At 37.7% G+C, this 20,249-nt stretch overlaps 4 protein-coding genes across 7 annotated transcripts; 2 read left to right on the top strand and 2 right to left on the bottom strand.

The window, feature by feature from the left end:
- Window positions 1-1,646: 1,646 nt before the first annotated feature.
- On the bottom strand, window positions 1,647-3,606 carry LOC137721357 (putative pectinesterase 63). The gene is made up of 4 exons (XM_068460454.1): window positions 3,096-3,606; window positions 2,807-3,013; window positions 2,176-2,417; window positions 1,647-2,087 (listed from the first exon to the last, which is right to left on the bottom strand). The coding sequence occupies exons 1-4, from the start codon at window positions 3,591-3,593 to the stop codon at window positions 1,922-1,924; spliced, it is 1,113 nt and encodes a 370-aa protein (XP_068316555.1). The 5' UTR covers window positions 3,594-3,606; the 3' UTR covers window positions 1,647-1,921.
- A 1,632-nt stretch (window positions 3,607-5,238) lies between these two features.
- On the top strand, window positions 5,239-8,050 carry LOC137721550 (casein kinase II subunit beta-2-like). Its single transcript, XM_068460646.1, has 5 exons — window positions 5,239-5,377; window positions 6,931-7,152; window positions 7,261-7,370; window positions 7,501-7,666; window positions 7,920-8,050. Exons 1-5 carry the CDS (start codon window positions 5,239-5,241, stop codon window positions 8,048-8,050), a joined length of 768 nt encoding a protein of 255 aa, XP_068316747.1.
- Window positions 8,051-8,313: 263 nt separating this feature from the next.
- Window positions 8,314-14,593, bottom strand: LOC137720722 (DUF724 domain-containing protein 7-like). Of its 4 annotated transcripts, none has more exons than XM_068459830.1 (15): window positions 13,979-14,593; window positions 13,127-13,555; window positions 12,507-12,887; window positions 11,776-11,839; window positions 11,330-11,478; window positions 10,911-10,986; window positions 10,745-10,834; window positions 10,591-10,662; window positions 10,370-10,456; window positions 10,230-10,295; window positions 9,881-10,051; window positions 9,737-9,805; window positions 9,534-9,629; window positions 9,275-9,430; window positions 8,314-9,204 (listed from the first exon to the last, which is right to left on the bottom strand). In XM_068459830.1, the coding sequence occupies exons 1-15, from the start codon at window positions 14,477-14,479 to the stop codon at window positions 8,540-8,542; spliced, it is 3,072 nt and encodes a 1,023-aa protein (XP_068315931.1). In that variant the 5' UTR covers window positions 14,480-14,593; the 3' UTR covers window positions 8,314-8,539. The 4 variants fall into 4 exon arrangements, with proteins under 4 accessions (XP_068315931.1, XP_068315930.1, XP_068315933.1 ...); XM_068459829.1 differs by having other exon boundaries at window positions 9,275-9,436; window positions 13,979-14,592; XM_068459832.1 differs by having other exon boundaries at window positions 8,314-9,162; window positions 9,275-9,436; window positions 13,979-14,592.
- Window positions 14,594-17,142: 2,549 nt separating this feature from the next.
- Window positions 17,143-20,197, top strand: LOC137720905 (metacaspase-1-like). Its single transcript, XM_068460026.1, has 5 exons — window positions 17,143-17,669; window positions 18,190-18,520; window positions 18,639-18,759; window positions 18,870-19,073; window positions 19,589-20,197. The coding sequence occupies exons 1-5, from the start codon at window positions 17,297-17,299 to the stop codon at window positions 19,646-19,648; spliced, it is 1,089 nt and encodes a 362-aa protein (XP_068316127.1). The 5' UTR covers window positions 17,143-17,296; the 3' UTR covers window positions 19,649-20,197.
- The last annotated feature ends 52 nt before the right edge of the window (window positions 20,198-20,249 follow it).

Here is a 20,249-nt window from a genome sequence, read left to right as displayed (position 1 = left end):
ATATTTTAAAAGTTCTTCGTCAACTCCGCTCTTCCTTTCCGTATCCTCTCTCTCTACAATTCCCCTTTTAGTCTCGTAAGAATCCTAATAATATTTCTTCCTCAATTTATGTCTCCATTTGTTTTTCGAGCAGGAGCTAGCATGCTTTGGAGCTCACTATATATATATATATATATATATACACACACACACACACTCATGCTCTGAATGTGAAGTACTTTCTCTTCTCTCAAAAATCATCTACTTCTTATTAGTCACTCTTTTACATTCATTTGCAAAACACAGTAACTAATGCAGAATCAAACATTCAAGTAGAAGAATTAATTGTTGTCTTTCACTTTATATTTATTTGAAGAAGCATGAATAATATGATACATATATTATCTGCCCTTATGTAAGCATCATTTTTTTTTTCCTTCGCACAAAACTTTAATAAGTAGGGGGGCCGTCTCATTGAGCCTTAGCTGCCTCCATCCTTATGCACTATTATAGTGTGCTGAGAGGTAGCAACGTTTATAAAAGAAAAAGGTACGATTCTCTTTAATTTATTGTGTCCTATGCTCAAATTCTCCTAGATTTTTTTAGTGTAACTTAGAGTAATAATATCGTTTGTAATAACTAAAGAAATATATAATTATCGTGTACTAATTTTGAAGTAATTCCTTAATAATTAATCTTTTTGGAAATATATAGGTTTGTTGTCTCTGTTGATATTAATTTCTTTTGTCTCAGCCTTTACAGTGATGCCAAAAACAAAATCCAGAACTCTTAATTTTCGTAGATTTGTTTTGGTTTAGCTATATATGATATGCATAATACACATAGAGAGTTGATTATTTCACACTATTTCAGCTTCTTACACACACCTTTATTTCTAATTATCGGATTAAACAAATCAAACCGAAAAAAGGTCATTAGATAGTGTGTGTAAAAGCTAAAAATGGTATATGTCTATCATTTCTCTATGTATTTACAGTCCCCTTCTAAAGGATGCCTTGTGCCCCCCATTATATAAATTTTTTCAACCATTCATACCGTCTATATTTTAATCTACCATTTACAGGTCATCTTTGTAAAAAATTAGACAATCCAAAATCATTAACATATATATCCAATTGTAGTGAAGAAAATCCACAAATTTGATGCTTCAAAGAAACACTTAAATAACTACCAGTTAACGAAAGGTCATATGTGTTCCGACTTATGTAACTTTTGGTAGAAATGATCATTAAGAGAATAATTAAAAGATCAATGGTTTGATCATTAAAATACAATGTAGAGTGGCCTAAGCTTAATTGATGCCTCAATTGATATATGTTGCGGATTATTTACCTACCTAATTTCTTGAAAATGGATATTTTCAAGGAGGATGGATATATTAGTCTAGAATCTGAACCAGTATTTGATATTATCATTTCTCTTTCGTGTAGCTATTAAAAAGTTCAAGCTTTTTATGAGATACATCGATAACACTTTGAAAATGCAAGAAATTCTTATTTTCTGCAAATTGAAAGGGTAGTTATAAGAAGAGAGTTTTAACGAAAAGCCCGCGGTACTGTTCATTTTAACGAAAAACCACATTTTTACACTAAAAAGTCAATCATGGTACTATTCACTTTACCCTTTATTTTGTCCTTATCATTAAAACTCAAAGTTTTCAAGTCATTTTCATTAGTTTTTCTTTATAAGAATGCTAACCAGTCCACAAAGTCGAATATATGTGCATATATAAGCGGATTCTATACAAAGTAAGGTACGATATTAGTTTTATACACTGCTAGCTCATGATATACGTACATTTTGCATGAGGCATGCATGCGTGTGGCTTACTCAATGGCACCCAGATATATACATAGAAAAATCAACTATTTCCCTAGGCCTAACCGTATTATTAGTAGTGTATCGTATACTATATATAAAACTACACTTTTAGATTTGGAGGAGGAAGCAGCCATTTGGAACCCTGAATATAGCCAAGGCTAATGAAACGCTTGGCTTGTTCGTCCGTCAGCTCTTTGCTCAAATTTCTCTTATTATTCTTACTTGAACCTGGACCCATGCACTTGTACTCTCCGTAGGACACAGTTCTGCAATATCAAATAACTTATTAATTAATTTCAAAAATTAATTATACGAAAATGCTTAATTTTGTTTTAATTAACATAATCTGCTCACTTGTCACGTTCGGAGTGGTTATCGTTGCTCCATCCGGCAGGGTTTACCACCTTGGTCATGTTGGTGTATGCATACACCACCTGGGGTCTGGCCCTCCAAGCCCTTCCCAAGTATGTGCCAATGCCTGTCCCAGTTATCTTGCAGTGAACAAATGAGTATCCAGTGTCCTCCGAATCTGAGTCCCTTGCCTGTGCTGTTATCACCGTTATTCCATTATCCCCCAGCACATGCAACTCAGTGTTCTGCACCCATTAATTATATGTTGCATTATTAACCACCAACCATCAAAAGTTCAAAACCATGACTTAACAAACAAAAAGATTAACTATATGTTAACCCACCCAAATAATGTTTTGGGAGGGGGACGGGGAACAATCATGTGGATTCCACTGTTAATATGATGAGACTCAAATAATCCCCACTTGACTAATGTTGTTCCTATATATGACATGATCTCATACATAATTTTTCAATGGAAGAAAAAGATAATTGTATAAGTCAATCATATGTAAACTTTTTCTCACAACATGTACATGAAATACATTGCTACAGTCGGTCTCTGCCAGGTAATAAGGTTAAAATCAACGGCTCTATTTAGGAATTATAGGTTAGATTGGGAGGCAGTAATTACCAAATAGAGAGACTTTCCACTTCCCCAAATGAAATCCACAGTGCCTTCAATGTAGCAGTCCTTGAACAAATGATTGCCCCTGTCATCACAAAGGGTGTCCTGAAACCCAAACAGCTTGCAATTGTACAAGGCTGCTTTGTTCCCCGACACCCTCAATGCCACTGCCTGCGCTCCCACTCTTTTCCCATCTGGCCTTGGTGAAGAGTTCTACACAAACCAATCCACCAAAATGTTAACCAAAAATAATTATATAACGGTAATATCACGTGATATGACTTAAACAACTTACTTTAATATTAAGATTAGCAGCAACAAAGTAGTCGGATTCTGCAATAACTGTGGCACTGTTTACAGTTCCATACTTCTGGGCCGTGCCATCAAATGTCAAAATTGGCATATTCGTTGGAGAACCATATAATGTCACAAATGGTTTATTTCGCGGAATCGTAATTTTTTCTTTGTACTCTCCTGTTCCAATGTACACAATGACACGTTTGGTATTCCCGGCCGGAATGCTATTAATGGCGTCGGTGACGGTCTTGAAGTTTCCTTTTCCATCTTGCATGACCTTGATGACTTTTTGACCAGCCTCGGCCGTCACAACGGCAGGGTCAAGCGTTTTCTGCCGCTGTGTGTACGGCTTCACATTGTTATTGAACCACGTGTTGACTTGGGAAAGGGCGGCTGGTACCGGTGTATTGTCGTCGGCCATGGCAATGGTGGCAGAGAGGAGAATTGTCATGATTAAAGCTGCATGGACGCCCATGCATTTGTTTTTTCTGGCCATTTTATTTTTTGGTTTTGTTTTTTTGGTGCTATTGATTAGAGTGGTGGAAGGTTTTGATTTTATAGTCCACAAAGCATGAGGTACTTTAAGGCAAAGTGTAAGATTAGAGGGGTTATTAACCCAAAATATGGGAGACTTGGATAACTTTTCGGATAGTTTGATTCGTCCTTTGGGGTTTATGTTTGTTGGGATTTCAAATCCACCCCTTGTATTAACGAAATAAAAAAACCACTAGCTATAGAAGCGAAACTCGTCCCTATTATTTGGGAAAGAACATGGATAGCCTAATTATGGTTCTACGATTGATATATTTACCGCAACATTCTTAAAACTTGACTCACTTTACATCTTAAATTTCTTTATATTCAAACTCAACCCTCTTGAAGTACTCTCTCTCTCTCTCTCTCTCTCTCTCTCTCTCTCTCTCTCTCTCTCTCTCTCTCCGTCCAAGAAACATTAGAACAACCTATATGGCCCTAATATATCGTCCATATTATAGGGGATTAAAATTCAATTAGTTAAAGTCCTATATACACTTCTCTATTTTCAGGGGTGGTGTGCTGAAAACGGAGGGATGGAGGAATTCATGAGTCTTAAACTGATTCTATTAATTTGGTGCCGAAAAAGCATTAACCATTCAGCCATGTATTACTTGGTAACAGACACACTTCTAACAGAGCCAATTGTTCAGAATTCTAGAAATAGGTAAACCGCAAATCCATATAATTTGAATACAAGAAATTGGTCAGCCCGTCTAGCCCATTAATATGGTTAGCCCACTGTGAGACTTAACACATCTCTCACGTGTAGACGATATCGTTTGTTAAAAAAAAAAAAAAATTAATCTTATCTTAAATTGGGTATGATCTAACATTGAATCCATTTTGGAACCTAAATTGGTTTCTTGGTTTGTGAGAAGTGCCTCAAAGAATTGAAGGGCTAGTTTGTTAATAAATTGTAACGGCTAGTTCTCATTTAAGTTAATAAGATGACAGGTGTAGGGTGTTCAAATGCCTCAACGAAAGACTCTGATTGTAACACTGCAACTGGAACTGGTAAGACCTTTGTCTTCCAGCTCCGCTGCAGATAAGAATCAATGGGCAAGGACCAAAAACCCTATCATTGACATATATATATATATATATATATATATATATATATATATATATATATATATATATATATATATATATATTAAACCGTCTATACTTTGTTGGAGGAGCTTAAGATGAGTACAAATTTGACGAATACAAGACAAAAATTGTTACTTAATAATATAAAAAAATTATTTATTTTATAATTAAATGACTTAGTGGCAAACAATACCATCCTTAATGGGTTTATCAACATTGCATAAATAGTTTTAAAATAAATTTTATTTAGAAATTAAATAGTATTTCTTATTATTTATTTAGAAATTGAAAGAGTATTTCTTTATTATTCTAAACTTTTTTTTTTTTCCCGAGAACAAAAAAGAAATCAAGTATTTCATCAAAATAAAAAATTAAAATTAAAATTATTTTCCCTTTTGATTGCCACTTCCAGATCCTAATGTAACGTTGAAATAGCCGTCGATACAGAAACCGGAATTGCACATTGCTTCCAGGTCCAGACAGATCAAGGGAGAGACTGAGTATATATTATTATGCCTAAAAATCACAGAGGTGTAATTAGATCACGTTCTGAACCGGCTTTGAACCCTAGTCGACTCAGAGACAAATCTTTGGCTCCTTCTACGTCACTTGCCGCCAATCCCAACGATATTGATACATTCTATGATCAGGGTAAGTTTCAGTTCCACACACATTATTCAACGTTCATGCATGCATGCATAATCCCACAATATTCACGTACACATTTTTCAAAATTAATTTCCTTGTTATTTTCCTAGTACTAGGTTTTGCAGTAATTCATATTATGTTCATCATAGAATGGTTAACGAAAGCTTACATGTCATGGCATTTTCGTTTTTTATCATTCGGGCTGGAAAATTCAAACTCAGGACATCTTTCAACGTTAATTGTGGAAGATAATACACTAGATCAACATTTGCTTAAGGATTCATATTTGTATCGTTTGAATAGATCAACTAATTCATGTTATAAAGGTTTTTGAATTTGGTTTTAAGCTATAGTAATTTTTTCCATCTATTGAGAGTGAATCTCACATCGAGGAAAGAATGGACAAAGTATATATATGCTCATAAGTACTTGGCCTACTTCTTATATTGCCAATTGTTTTTATGATGAAACCTCAACTTTCTTTTTAGTATCAGAGCAGGTTGTGTCACATCCCGGCCCGGGCGGGACCACTTCCCGAGCCTGCTCCACCACCATAGCACGATATTGTCCGTTTTGGGCCCCGATCACGCTCTCACGGTTTTGTTTTTGGGAAAGGCCTCGCGCTAGGTAGGGATGGGAATATACATTTAAGTATCACTCCCCTGAGCGATGTGGGATGTCATAATCCACCCCCCTTAGGGGCCCGACGTCCTCGTCGGCACACACGCGACCAGGGTTAGGCTCTGATACCAATTGTCACATCCCCGCCCGGGCGGGACCACTTTCCGGGCCTGCTCCACCACCGTAGCACGATATTGTCCGCTTTGGGCCCCGACCATGCTGTTTTGTTTTTGGGAACTCACGAGCAACTTCCCAGTGGATCACCCATCATGGGATTGCTCTAGCCCCCTTCTCGCTTAACTTCAGAGTTCCTACGGAACCCGAAGCCAGTGAGCTCCCAAAAGGCCTCGCGCTAGGTAGGGATGGGAATATACATTTAATGATCACTTCCCTGGGCGATGTGGGATGTCACAGGTTGTCCCACGGTAAAGCTCAAAGGCCACACGTACGTCGCCCGATTTGTGTTATCCACGTGCTAAACTTACAAATTCGTCACATGTGAGAAGCCATGTTTAGGGTATCAATTCTACATTAATTGCAGAAAGAAGGGACATTGAATGTGCTTATAAGTAATTGGGTTACTCTCGTATTACCATTTAATTTTATGGTGGAACCAACTTTCTTCACCATTCATCATGTGTTTGGCGATAAATTTTTATTTGAGTAAATCGCAATGGGCAATTAATTAGGAAAAAAAACTTCTTCCAAAACACCATAATAGCATACATAAGATTAGCCGTGGCTAATCAAAATCCACGGTTGGTGAACCGTGAGCATGAACCCGAGGCTACTGCCCCTTTTTGTAGTAGTGTCTCTAGCTCATTTTTGTTCAACAATTTGGTTTTGATTTAATTCTATAAACCCCAGGTTGCATTCTTTCTGATGTGTTTATAATTAATCTTTTGAATGTATGTTTCCCCACTACAATTGTGTAGAGGAATCAGCTGATACAAGTTGCAAAGATTCAGAAGTTAGATGCTATGATGATGAAGATGCATCCTGGATATCATGGTTCTGCAATCAGAAAGGAAATGAATTCTATTGTGAAGTCGACGACGATTACATCCTCGATGATTTCAACCGTTCAGGTTTAAGAAACCATGTAACGTTCTATGATTATGCACTGGATTTAATTTTGGACGTTGAGTCTTCCAATGGTAAGAATCAGATAAGTCCATCAACCAAAATTACTTTGATGAAGATTTCAGCTGCCATTGCAGTACGAAGCTATTAAGTTCTTATGTAATTTCCAATGAGATCAACAGATGGGTTCACTGATGAGGAACAGAACAATCTGATCGAATCCGCGGCGGAGATGCTCTATGGTTTAATACATGCCAGATACATAGCAACTAACAAAGGATTGTCTGCAATGGTAAGGTGTTTACAAAATACATATTAATTGCTTTATTTTCTTTCAAAATATTAGGTGTCACACCCCGAAATACTGTTCGTGTTTCGGAGTGTGGCATTAGACTTGCGGCTTGCTAATTTGTGCAATTCAGTTGGAGAAGTACAGGAACTATGATTTTGGCAGATGTCCAAGAGTTAACTGCAATAAACAACGTTGTTTGCCTGTTGGTCAGTCAGACATCCCAAGATTAAGCACTGTACAAATCTACTGTCCCAAGTGTGAAGACATTTATCCCCCTCAATCCAGACACCAAGAACGTATCCTTATGTATGACTTTGTAGATGACATGACGAGTGCTTCTACTATTCATCTATGAATATCTAAGAATAGTATACATTGCCTTTTAAGTGCCTCATATCCACCTGTTAAATTTCATGCGATTCTTAAGTGCATATTCAGTTGTTAAATTCAGATGTCTGCTATACATGCCGTAAACTAGAATTTTCGATGACACCAATTTTGTTTTGTTCTGGAGCAGTTTTTCAATGTTTGCCTTGACAACAATCTCAGAAATTGATGGAGCATACTTTGGAACCACATTTCCTCACCTTTTCTTCTTGACCTACGGGCATCTTAAGCCGCAGAAGGCGATTCAGAACTATGTTCCGAGAATATACGGCTTCAAAGTCTGCAACGAATAATGAATCTTGCTTCTCTTGGTGAAGAAAATATAAAGGGGTCCAAGCAAGCAGTGTTGTTGCCTTGTAGGAAAAGAAACAGGGGCAGTTCACTAGTTTTACTTGGTTTTAGGTTGTGGATCAATGATTCTTTTGCAATTATTTGTAAAATTTCATTTCCTCAGTTTTAAGTTTAACTGGACGCCAAGATAGCAGTATCTTAAACTAATCACGAGATGGCACGTGAAAAAGTTAAAACACAATGACTGCACATGACATCGAAATTGTACAAGTTTCTCTCCATCAATCATGGGTTCTTGCCCAAAATTTGCTGAAAGGAAACTAGAGGCTAAATATACACCAGAAAGAGGTTAACTTAATTACTGGCTGACGACACTGCAGTACAGATACCTGTTGCCACCATTTGTAGGGCTAATAGCTGTTACAAAATAAACTACAGACTAGCTTGGTATCACTTTCACTATTACAGTCAAAAGAATGTTATCACAAGGATCACCATGCTTCGCTCAGTTTCTCAAAGTTACAACGGGTGCTCAGAATGCTTTCAGTGATGGCGTTTTCTTCGGATTGCAACCTGCTAATTTCAGTACCCTTGGCCGCATCCTCTGACATTAGCACCACCAGTTGATCCTGCAAGTCCTTAATCTGCTTAGCAACCCCACTGATTTTTTCATTATGTTTCTTTCTTTCTTGAGTTTGCTCAGCAATCTGAATTTCAACTTCCTTTGACTTGTCCTGAAGCTGCCCCAACTGAACTTTCATTTCTAGCAAAGAGTTCAGACGGTCACGTACTCCCTTGACATCAAATCCAAACGTTTCTAAATCACTTAGTTCTTGGAAGCTGCTATCAAAGAAGTCGTCAGGAACCTCAATGTTCAACTTGGAGGTCTTCTCAACCAAAGAGGCAAAGGTTAGCATCTTTGCAATGGCTAATGATTCACGACTAAGCTCTCCACACTTAACTAAAGGATAAAAATGTGGTTTTTGCGGATATCTTCTAAATGCATCCATAGATTCAACTTTTTGCCAAATTTCAGGATAAGATTTCACAAATGGCGAATCTGGACTGTCTTGTTGCTCAATGTTAACAGTGACACCAGTTTCAACTTGTGTACCTGTAACCTCATTTTGTTGGTTATCAGTCTCGGCTGGGTTACCTACAACAGACTCGACAAAATCAAAATAACTAGTCAAAGGAATCTATTGAAAATTTTCACATTTGCTTACTTGAGCCCTCTGTAGGTTTGACAGAATACATTTCACTTGTGCACAACAAAAAGGGTTGATCATGAGCAGATGCCTTTTCGGATATTCCAGTCACAGCCACCTGAAGTTCTTTTGTCAAGCAACCCATTGGAGAATCAACAGTTTCCACCTGTCTCACTGCATCTTGATAACATGGAAATTTCATACAAACAAGACAAAAGTAGATAGGAAAAATAAGTACTACCAAATGAGGGCAAAAGGAAAAAGGATAAATAAGTACTGTTGTTTTGCTCCGCATCGGCCCCATCTGTGACACCAGTTTCAACTTGTCTTCCATTAACCTCGTTTTGTTGGTTCGGAGTCCCATCAAGGTTACCTAGAACACAATCTTGAGATTAGTCAAACTTGCTACGGGAAAAGGAACCCATGGATTCAATTTTTTTCCAAAAACCAAAGGTGGCCTGTCGTGTTTCTCCACCTCACCTGTGACACTAATTTCAACTTGTCTTCCATTAACCTCATTTTGTTGGCTGGCAGTCCCAGCAGGGTTACCTAGGAAACAAACTTGATGTTAGTCAAAGAGCTACAGGCAAAGGAATCCACTGAATTTTCATCACAATATCTTACTTGTACCACCTATGGTTTTTACAGAATGCATTTCATTTATGCACAGTGATAAAGGTTGATCATGAGCAGATGTCTTTGGCAATACTCCAGTCACAGCCACCTGACCTTCTTGTGTCAAGTAATCCATTGTCGAATTCACAGTTTCCATCTCTCTCATTGCTTCTTCAGAACCTGAAAATGAATAAGACAAGTACTTCCATAGGGGGGAAACAAGGAAAAAGTACATCCCTATTATGTTTAGTCTAACATTTCTCTTGGCCTAGCAATAGTTTGAATACATCCATGGTTTCAATGTTTTTCCCCCACTGTAGAATTTTCAGAAAAGGCAAATGTGGACTGTCAACGTCACCTGTTACGCCAGTTTCAACCTGTTGTCTGACCTCACTTTGTTGTTTGGAAATCCCAGCAGGGTTACCTATAACACAACATTGACGTTATTCAAACAACTATAGCCAAAGAAATTCCTTCAAAATATTCTTGATAGCTTACTTGAGCCCACTGTAATACTTGTAATGCCTTTATCGATATCCATTGCAGAATGTACAGCTTCCTCTTTGACCATTGCATCTTCAGAACCTGAGATTTTGACAAAGTAAGAGCAGAGCAGTGATGGGAAGGGGAAAGTAAGAAGCATTCAAATTAAATTACACACTAGTTCCTGTAATTAGTTTTTATGAACTTAAGGTTCTTCAGGTTGTGATGTGTCATACCTTTATCTTTTGCAACTTGAGTCTCAGTCGATTCAACTTGAGCAACAACTCCAGTTCCATCGTGCTTCTCACCTGCCAAAGTAGAAATTATTTAGGCTACAGTGTTCTATTCCACTGTGCTTAGTGGATTTTTGGGGTTGTTAGCCTCCCATACCTTTCAAATCCAACCTTGTGATCATAGACAATTCGAATATATCATTCGAGCAATCTGCAGCCATAGATCCACCGCCATTATGTTCCTCGCCTGCACATGCTAGCACACATTAGATTTTGAAATAATTACAGATCTACAGAATGCTGTAGGTTTGACATATACACACCTTCAACAAGCAATGCAGTCAGTTTTCCATTCCCTTCTACTGCACTGCTCATTCCATCTTCATTCTGTCCAACCCCCTGAATGAGTTAAGAACAAGCATCGTGATGAATAAAACTAAATTACAAGCAAAGAAATCCCAATATGGTACCTCCAAATCCATAACTTTTCAAGAGATTATTGGACAGCTGAAACCTTCGAATTAATTATAGATAAAAAAACAACACTTCATATTTATGTCTAGTAAATGTCTTTCAACAAACAAGAGAAACATCTCTTTGTTTTGAACAGAAAAGTCTTACATTGTCATATTGGTCGTGCATTGGAATTTACGCAAAAGCTTAATGTAGGTTACAGTTCCAAACTTCCGATATGTAGAGACAAATGAAAGAAGCATAGCATACTGGCTTCAGATATAAATACCTCCATACGGAGCAGACATGATGCTTCAGCATGAGATCCCCCTGTTGCTTCAGACTCTGACTTGATACCAGAAGATTCAGTGTTGTCCATTACATGCTCATCTCCAACATTTACTTCACCGGTCTTTTCGATTTCACTGCTTTTCTTGCCTGCAATAGTTTATACACATTTATTTTATGTGGATTATCCAATGAACCTATTAGCATAGAAATATCATGTAATGTTAAAAGTTTCTTATGTCTTACTCTAGGCCATCGGATATCAGCTTGAGATATTCATGGTTTACCCTTGCTTTCAAAATTATTGCTTGATTGTGTGGACCTATCGTGTATATGTCTGTTTCTGAGGGCTATTGATTTTTTTACCATGCAATTTCAGTGGTCTGCCCCTCCTATCATGTCCTACTCTAGGTCACGGGATATCACTTTGAGGTTTCCGTGGTTTACCTTTTCTTTTGAAATGAGTTAATGCTTGATCATCTAGTCCTCTAACCTTCTGTTTCGCAATCTTCTGCAAAAGCAAATAACGCATTTTAATCAGGACCAGTAGGTTTTAGAAGAACAAAATCAGAGGAAAAATAGTGCACGGCTTTCTTTGTATAGCACTTCTACTTTCAAATAACGAAGATGAAAGATTTGATCCCAATTATCCTTGAATGGACCTAAAAGAAGGCAAGCCGCTTGGACTGCTTACTCAAGCAAAATGAATGAATACAGAGGCCTCCGAGAATATGAACCTAACCTTAATCTTGGAATATTTCCATCAGGCATTATTATGCCATACAAACGATAGAGGCAACAGAGGCCTATTTTTGTTGTTTTCCTATTAAATATCATTCAGAGATGAAAACTGAGTAGTTTTATGTACTGACATGTCCCCGGTGATGAGCACTAGTTAACCCTGCCCTTGGAATTACTTGAGTCGGTGAGTGTTGCCCGTATAGTTTTAAGTAGTTTTGATAATACTCACCGACTCAAGTACTTTAACCAATACTGAGTGAACCAACACACTTCTCAGTGATTACAGGGCATCTTGAGTAAAATGCATAGAATAGAGCAAGTTAATGAGGTTAGAAAGGGAAGACTGGAATCATGAATTTGTATACCACAAAGGAACATTCAGCTATAGGAGAATAAATAATTAAATACCAACAACATTTTTCAAAGAGTTCACTTACCAAAACATTAATAACTGGGGATTCTTTGTTTAGAGTTTTAATCAGCGTTCTCCTTGCAAATGGTTTCTCCAAAGATAAGGAGTCATCTGAATGCCCACCTTTTAACTTCTTGTAAAGACTTAAAATTGTTGCATCATCTTTAGGTTGCAGAGACATTTTCAATTTCTTTTTGGTCTTTCCATAAGGTAATTTATCCGTGCAAGGACTCAAGGGCTTCGATTGAATTTTCACTGAGATCCTAGAACAAGGTGTTTTCTTTCGAAGTGGTGTACCTACGTCAGAGTTTCCGAAACTCTCACATGATTGTAATTCATAATCACGTTTGGAACTCTGACATGAATGCTTTGATTGTGCTTCAGACCCCCTTCTAAAGTGAAATTCCTGAAAAGAACCGCCAGAATTTTAGTCACACACAACTAATTTGAACCCATCAAATGCTCTTTAGCATAGCAACTTGAATGTACAAGGACATCGTTAAATCTTTCCGAATAAAATTACATATTAATGATCTCATTTCCAAGACACAAAATGTTTCAAACATGATTACCATCTTGCGCATAAGAAACAAGTAATGACCATCACCTTTCCACTTATAAAACAAGAGGAAAAAATACACATACCCGAACTTCAGTAATCCATCTTCCATGGCTCATAGTAGCCCATCCTCCATCATTCCAATCCATGTGAGTCCTCAATTCTGAAAGGCTGAATTCCTTCTCCTGCCTCGTGCAACTTAAAGTGACCGCATACTTGTTTCCTTTAAGAACTTTTGTAATATCTCCGACCCACCAACCCATGTCATGGAATGCATCCACTTTATCCAACAAGCTAAAATCTCTTTCGGTCGAATTTGGAGGCTGAGGCCGAATCTGATGGCCACGTACAACAATTTTAACATCACTGTTGTTTGATTTCTTATATTGAAGCAAGAAAGAGTCGATCCCCAGTTGACCAAGATAAATTGCTGGAAACCAAGCATAAAATAGTCTTTCTTCGTCCGGATTCATTTCAACTGCTGTCCCAGGGCTGAAATTTGATACCATCATCATCTATGAAACAATAGGGAAAAATATCAGTTTCTGTCTATGACAATTGACAACCATATATAGCAAAAGAAAATTTTCTATCCTCTCCCAAAATTAGAAGAAAGTCAGATTCATTGCAAAAGAGATCAATACAAGCATTCAAGGTAGAGAAATACAACATTAGCCAAGATATGATGAAACTTGGGGACCAAAACAAGCAATCAAGGTGGAGACAAACTTATTTTTTAAAGTAAAAAAGGGGAATTTAAAAGAAAAACAACAGAGGGCAGAGCCAAATATGTACAAACCCATGTCAGAAATCTTCAAAAAAAAAAAAAAAAAAATCATAAATAAACACACAAAAAACCCCTTGCAACCATAAACCTTGAAAAATCATGCATCAGAAAACAAAACCCACATGCATTACCAAAAACCCAGAACCAGTACCTCCTTTTTGGCTCGGACCCAAACGCCGTCCGCCAAATCCCAGTGAGAACGCAATTCGGACCGCCGCACCACAAGCAGATCAGGCGGGTACATGAACCCCACCGTGTACTCATCCTCCTCGCGCTTGATTACAACCCCGGGCCACCACGCGTCGAGGTGAAAGGCGTCGACTTTGTCGCCGGGCTCGAAGGGCCTGTCGACATTGTCGTCCGGAGGCACCGGCCGGATTTGACCCATCTCGACAAACTCCGTCAGGGGCTTGTCCGGGTCGTCGTCGGAGAGCAGAGTCTCGTACTGGACCACAGCCTTGGTTGGTGAGAAGGAGTTACTGCTGCCGTCAGAAAAGCTCTTCCTTTTCTTCTTCGTCGCCGGAATCAGGGGCTTCGAGTCGATGATTTTGGCGGGGAACCATGCGCCCTTGAAGCCATCTTCAAGGCTGCAAACTTCCACCTTTGAATCCTTGATCAAATGGGTTGCTGATTGACTTTTCTTGACCACCATTTTCAGTTGTCTTCCGTCACTTTCCCAAGAAAATAATCACGGTGTGGGAGAAAGTGGCAGAGTGGGACTGATAGTCCTCTCTCCTCCGCTCGCTCTCTGTTTAATATCTCTCTAACTTTATGAAATCAACACAATCCTGACCGTTGAAAGAAAAAGAGAAAAAAGGGGAGAAAAATTAGGGGGTGGTGGGGGAAGGGAATCTTAATCCGATAATTAGTATCTGCTAAGTTATCAATCAGTCAAAAAGATTTTGATTTGTTGCGGGTGTGGGGGAAGATAAAAAGTTCTTATTTTACGTCATATAATTTCGGCATCATCTTTTTATTTTTATTTTTACAAATAGTATTATTTATATTATAAAGATACAAAGTAAGATAAATCTTACAATAAACGAACAATAATGTAATTCAAATTCGTTTTGAACGGTAATTGAACCTAAATAGTATGTGCTAGGGGCACCTCCTAATTTTGTTGAGGTTCCTTTTTTTCCCTTCTTGTCACATCGCGGCCCGGGACGGATCACTTCCCGGGCCTACCCCAGCACCATAGCACGATATTGTCCGCTTTGGGCTTACCATTCCCTCTGCCCCACCACCATAGCACGATATTGTCCGTTTTGGGCTTACCATTCCCTCACGGTTTTGTTGTTGGGAACTCACGAGCAACTTCCCAGTGGGTCACCCATCATGGGATTGTTATAACCCCCTTCTCGCTTAACTTCAGAGTTCCTACGGAACCCGAAGCCAATGAGCTCCCAAAATGCATCGTGCTAGGTAAGAATGGGAATATACATTTAAGAATCACTCCCCTGAACGATGTGGGATCTTACACTCCTAGTTTGAATTTGTCAATTTTGTTACTGTAGTTTAGTAGTTGTGATTCTTGTCATTTTCGTGAGACCTCACATGAAGATTTCAACGAATGAGGAGAGAAATTTTTTTTTATCTTTTTGTCATTTTTGTTGTCTATAATAAAAACATTTAGTAGACCGTTTCCTTTCCTTAAGTTATTGTGCATCTATTCACTCTCATTTCTCTTTAACATCGCATTCTACTGGTCGAGATTGAACCTAATCACTTTGAAAATTAAAACCGTCAGAAAAATTGAGGTAGCGAGTAGAGTAATCAAACAAGCACGATAATTCAAGAGTGCTTTTCACCACTGTCTCTTAGACTTCAATTTATTCTAACTCTTTTTTACCCTAATTTCTCAATTATATATTTATATAGTTTACTATTTTAAAGGTCCCCTATATGGCCAGTACTTCTCATTTGTCAAGGAATTGACACCAATTGGGAGTGTCCTTAAATTGAAGGGACAAAATCAGCACAACCGAAACTAAGGTATCAAAAATCAATAACTCTTGCGTCTAATAATATTTCTTTTCATTTGTAAGTGATAGGTTTTAGATTCGACACGCTCACCAAAAGCGAATTTGAATCATATTATGCTAGTTCATTATGAGATTAAACTCACTCCCTCTTTTAATTTCAATTATATAGTTTGTTCAAAAAAACCAATAAGCTTTTTTTTTTCATTTTTCTTTCTAGCATAGGTCTTCGTCGTGTATGCAGAGCAAACAAGGAAGGCGTTTTGGGCTCTGGGAAGTTTGGGCAACGTCCTGTAGCCCATCACCCAATTATGAAAGATTCTACACAATTTTGTTAATGCATAAATAAAGGAAAAATTGGCTTTGATTTCAGTAACATATAAAATATTCAGAAATATTCCAATTCATTACGATTCTCTACATAAAGTGTCATAATATAATTCGATGAAAATTTTTTGTTCAAGTTTTTAATTGTATTATTACACTTTTTTATAGAGCCGTATTCTCAGAACACTAAAAAATCTCTTATATAAAAAGAAAAATACTATTTTATATAACTTGATTAACTCCATAGCTGCTCACGCTAGAAAAGATAAACGACTATAAGGAACCAGAATGTCTTTTAGTTGAATCAATCATATGTGTGAAGAACGTTGCAACCACTTCAAATTTGTTTTTTTATGTCAATTTTGTTTTTTTATGTCTGGTGTATGATACTTAATGTATCAAACCTTGTTTTTGACACAATAAAAAATTTATCGTGTATTTGATGTTTGAGAGTATAATTCAGCATAAAACCAGAAGGGTGTATTCAATTGGGAATTTGAGAGATTTTAATGAATTTATAAATCCATGGATTTTTAGGAAGTTTAACTGATTTGTAGAGATTCTATGTAAAATTTTGATTCAATTCTCTCGAAATCTCAAGGGGAAATGTGAGATTTGTGGATTAAAATACACAGTAAAATCTCTCAAATTCCCTCTAATTCCTCAATTTTTCCAAATTCTTTAAATTCTAATTCTAATTGAATACACTTAAAATGTTATAAACTTCTTTAAAATTCTAATTGAATACACCCGAATTTCTAAAGATTTTAATAAACTATCTTAAAATCTTGATTGAATACACATTGAATTTCAGATAATCACTTAATATTCTGATTATGTACCTCTAAATTTATTAAAAATAAAATAAAATATCTCAAAATCTCAATTGAATACATAACATTGGATGTCGTTGCTCCGTTGTGATTGGTCAAATTGAATTCCACTTCCTCTCTCTCTCTCTCTTCCCCTCGCATTTCACGTCACCTTCCTCCCAAAGTCACGAACCACTCCACCATTCCACCATTTCACCAAGTCAATAAAAGCCTTCTCCTTTTGCAACCCCTCTCCCTCCCCACCATTTCCTTCTTCCTCAATCCCTTCTCTCTCATCGCCTTCCGATCACAACAATCTCTCCCAATCCAATTCAATTCAGTTCCGGCATGCCGTTGCTGGTAGACTGCTCCGGCTGCAAGACGCCGCTGCAGCTGCCGCCCGGCGCTAGGACGATCCGCTGCCCCCTGTGCCAGGCATTCACCCGCATCGCCGACTCCCGCGCTTTTCCACCTCCGCCCTACTCTTCCTCCTCCTCCTCATCTAACCACAACCCTCCTCCGCCCTCCACTTCTCCCTACAACGACTCGCCGCCGGTGCCTCCTCCGTCGGTGCACGGGCGGAAGCGAGCTGTGATATGTGCCGTGTCGTACAAGCGGTCCCGTCACGAGCTCAAGGGATGCATTAACGACGCCAAGTGTATGAAGTACTTGCTGGTCAACAAGTTCAGCTTTCCAGAATCCTCCATTCTCATGCTCACCGGTAACCTCTTTCTCTTCCCATTTCTTCAACGCTTGATGTTGCGTGTGGATTGAATTGTATGTTTAATATCTGTTTAATTAAGACTTTAATTTATGGGTCAGCGAAGACTAGTTTTTCTGTTCTTAATTTCCACATTTATGGTCCGCAATCGTTGAATTGTTCTAAATTTGCTGCAAAGCATCGATCTTTTTGCTTCTTTTTTTTTGGCAAAGTGGGTATTTTTCTGTAGATTTTAATGATATCTACATTGTGAATAATTATGCAATTACCATTTAAGTAATCAATTAAGTATGATTAATAACAAATTAACAATTGAGAATTCAAAATTATTACTTTGGTGTATCTAAATTTTATCATGTTTTGATGAACTGAGTTTTTGAACATTTGCATTATGACTTGCCATGTTACTGTTGTTCCACATATTGTGAAATGGTAGTAAAAAGTTAAAAGCTTGCTTTAGTAATGCACTCGGGTTTCTTTAGAACGTCGTTATGTTAATGTTCGTGTGTATTGCTTGCAGAAGAAGAAGCTGATCCTTATAGGCACCCAACCAAGCAAAATATGAGAATGGCGCTGTTTTGGCTTGTGCAAGGTTGTCAAGCAGGGGATTCTTTGGTGTTTCATTATTCTGGTCATGGATCACAACAGAGGAACTACACCGGGGATGAGGTGGATGGATTTGATGAAACGCTATGTCCTTCGGATTTTGAGACTCAGGGGATGATTATCGATGATGAGATCAATGCAACAATTGTCAAACCTCTTCCCACCGGGGCTAGGCTTCATGCAATTGTGGATGCTTGCCACAGTGGTACTGTGCTAGATTTACCATTTCTCTGTAGGATGGACAGGTAACTCTAGCTTGATATTTTGTTATGTATCTGTGCATAATGTTACTCCCACAATCTGTTTTGTGCTTATCATTGCTCTGTGTACTTTTTCATTTATTCATTGTGATATTGAATGTAGGAACGGGAAGTACGTATGGGAGGATCATCGCCCTAGATCAGGTGTTTGGAAAGGAACAAATGGTGGAGAGGTCATTTCCTTTAGTGGCTGTGATGATGATCAAACTTCTGCTGATACCTCAGTAAAGTCTTGGACAAAATCTTAAACTGTTATTTATGCTAGACTAGCAATGTCTCCTTTTCTGACATAGGGCTGTTCAAAGAAACAAAGCTAACACGGCCACGTTTGCAGGCTTTGTCAAAGATTACTTCGACTGGTGCCATGACTTATGCTTTCATCCAAGCCATCGAGCGTGGACATGGAGATACATATGGTAACATGTTGAATGCAATGCGATCTACCATCCGTAACACAGACAATGATGTTGGAGGTGGTATTGTGACATCTCTTATCTCCATGCTTTTGAAAGGAGGGAGTCTTGGCGGGTTAAGACAGGTATTATTTTTGCACTCGTTTTGACCGTATTCAAAATGCCAAAATGCGTGAGCAATTAAACGCTCCCATAAAATTAGATTTTTGATAAACTTGATCTTAAATCAATTAAGGGCGGGTTTGGTATTGCTGTGTTTTGAAAAAAAGCTGCTTCTGCTGTGCTGTGAGAATAAGCAGCTATGAAATAAAGCAGTAGGGTGTTTGGTAAACTTTTTTTTTATAAAAGTGCTTTTGAAAAAAAAAAAAAAAAGCAGTATTATAGTGTTTGGTAAACTTTTATGTAAAACAGATGTGAAAAAAAACCGGTTTTTCAAAGCTGAGTTTGGTAACTTCTTATTTTTGGCTTTTTTTCACCCAAAACTGTGAAAAAAAGCTGAAGCTGAATGTTTACCAAACACAAAAACAACTTCCAACTTTTTTTTATACCAGTTTTTTTCAGAATCACCTCAGTACCAAACCAGGCCTAAGTTGATTTCGGTTAGCATCTTTAACTCTGCTTTGAACAATCTTTTGTGCAGGAACCACAGCTAACCGCCAATGAACCATTTGATGTGTATAAGAAGCCTTTCTCCTTGTAGTTATTGAAGCAGGATTTCCCTATTATTGCTCAAAATCATTCATTAATTGTGCCCCGGCCTCCTATTCGTGTGTACACTTCTCAGAGAAACCCAATTTTGTATCTGCTTGTGTTTAATTCTATTGTTTACCGATCTATCGTTCTGTGTTCTTGGATGATGCTCGATGGCTGTTAGTCGTGCTGTGTAGATCTGATATCAAATAAACCCTAACCAATAAAATCTGTATCTGAAACTTCCTTGCATTGGAACAAGAACAAGCTACACCAAGTAAACAACGTAAACAGCCTCCCGATGAAAATTCACACCTAATTAGTCTTTTTTCTGTCAAGATTCAAAATCCTATGTCTTTAATGTCCACAAATAGAGTCAAAGGCTTAGTCATTTCAAATTATTCGACATCTAAATAGCTTCGAATAAGCCCGCGACATGTTTTTAACATAAATATGTTCGAACAGAAAAGAATTGAAGAACAAGATGTAAAGTATTGTAGCATAAAACGAAGAAGCAAAAAGCATCTAAAAAACATAGAAGAATAGATATGTTCGAATCTTAACCAAACTAACAGGAGAAGTTGGAGATTTGGCATATTTAAAGTCCCATG

This window comes from Pyrus communis, chromosome 16 (genome assembly GCF_963583255.1).
Source record: "Pyrus communis chromosome 16, drPyrComm1.1, whole genome shotgun sequence".
Taxonomy (NCBI): domain Eukaryota; kingdom Viridiplantae; phylum Streptophyta; class Magnoliopsida; order Rosales; family Rosaceae; genus Pyrus; species Pyrus communis.
Note: the sequence above shows the minus strand (reverse complement) of the source record. Positions and strands in the feature narration are given on the sequence as shown.

Coding starts and splice junctions, on each gene's coding strand:
- LOC137720722 (XM_068459829.1), bottom strand. CDS start 14,479: ATGGTGGTCAAGAAAAGTCAATCAGCAACCCATTTGATCAAGGATTCA. Junction 12,888..13,126: donor GATGGATTACTGAAGTTCGG/GTATGTGTATTT, acceptor GGTTCTTTTCAG/GAATTTCACTTTAGAAGGGG. Junction 11,840..12,506: donor CCCCAGTTATTAATGTTTTG/GTAAGTGAACTC, acceptor TTGCTTTTGCAG/AAGATTGCGAAACAGAAGGT.
- LOC137720905 (XM_068460026.1), top strand. CDS start 17,297: ATGCCGTTGCTGGTAGACTGCTCCGGCTGCAAGACGCCGCTGCAGCTG. Junction 18,521..18,638: donor TTTCTCTGTAGGATGGACAG/GTAACTCTAGCT, acceptor TATTGAATGTAG/GAACGGGAAGTACGTATGGG. Junction 18,760..18,869: donor AAACTTCTGCTGATACCTCA/GTAAAGTCTTGG, acceptor CCACGTTTGCAG/GCTTTGTCAAAGATTACTTC.
- LOC137721550 (XM_068460646.1), top strand. CDS start 5,239: ATGCCTAAAAATCACAGAGGTGTAATTAGATCACGTTCTGAACCGGCT. Junction 7,371..7,500: donor ACAAAGGATTGTCTGCAATG/GTAAGGTGTTTA, acceptor TGTGCAATTCAG/TTGGAGAAGTACAGGAACTA. Junction 7,667..7,919: donor TCAATCCAGACACCAAGAAC/GTATCCTTATGT, acceptor CAACAATCTCAG/AAATTGATGGAGCATACTTT.
- LOC137721357 (XM_068460454.1), bottom strand. CDS start 3,593: ATGGCCAGAAAAAACAAATGCATGGGCGTCCATGCAGCTTTAATCATG. Junction 2,418..2,806: donor GTGGAAAGTCTCTCTATTTG/GTAATTACTGCC, acceptor TAATGGGTGCAG/AACACTGAGTTGCATGTGCT. Junction 2,088..2,175: donor AACCACTCCGAACGTGACAA/GTGAGCAGATTA, acceptor TTGATATTGCAG/AACTGTGTCCTACGGAGAGT.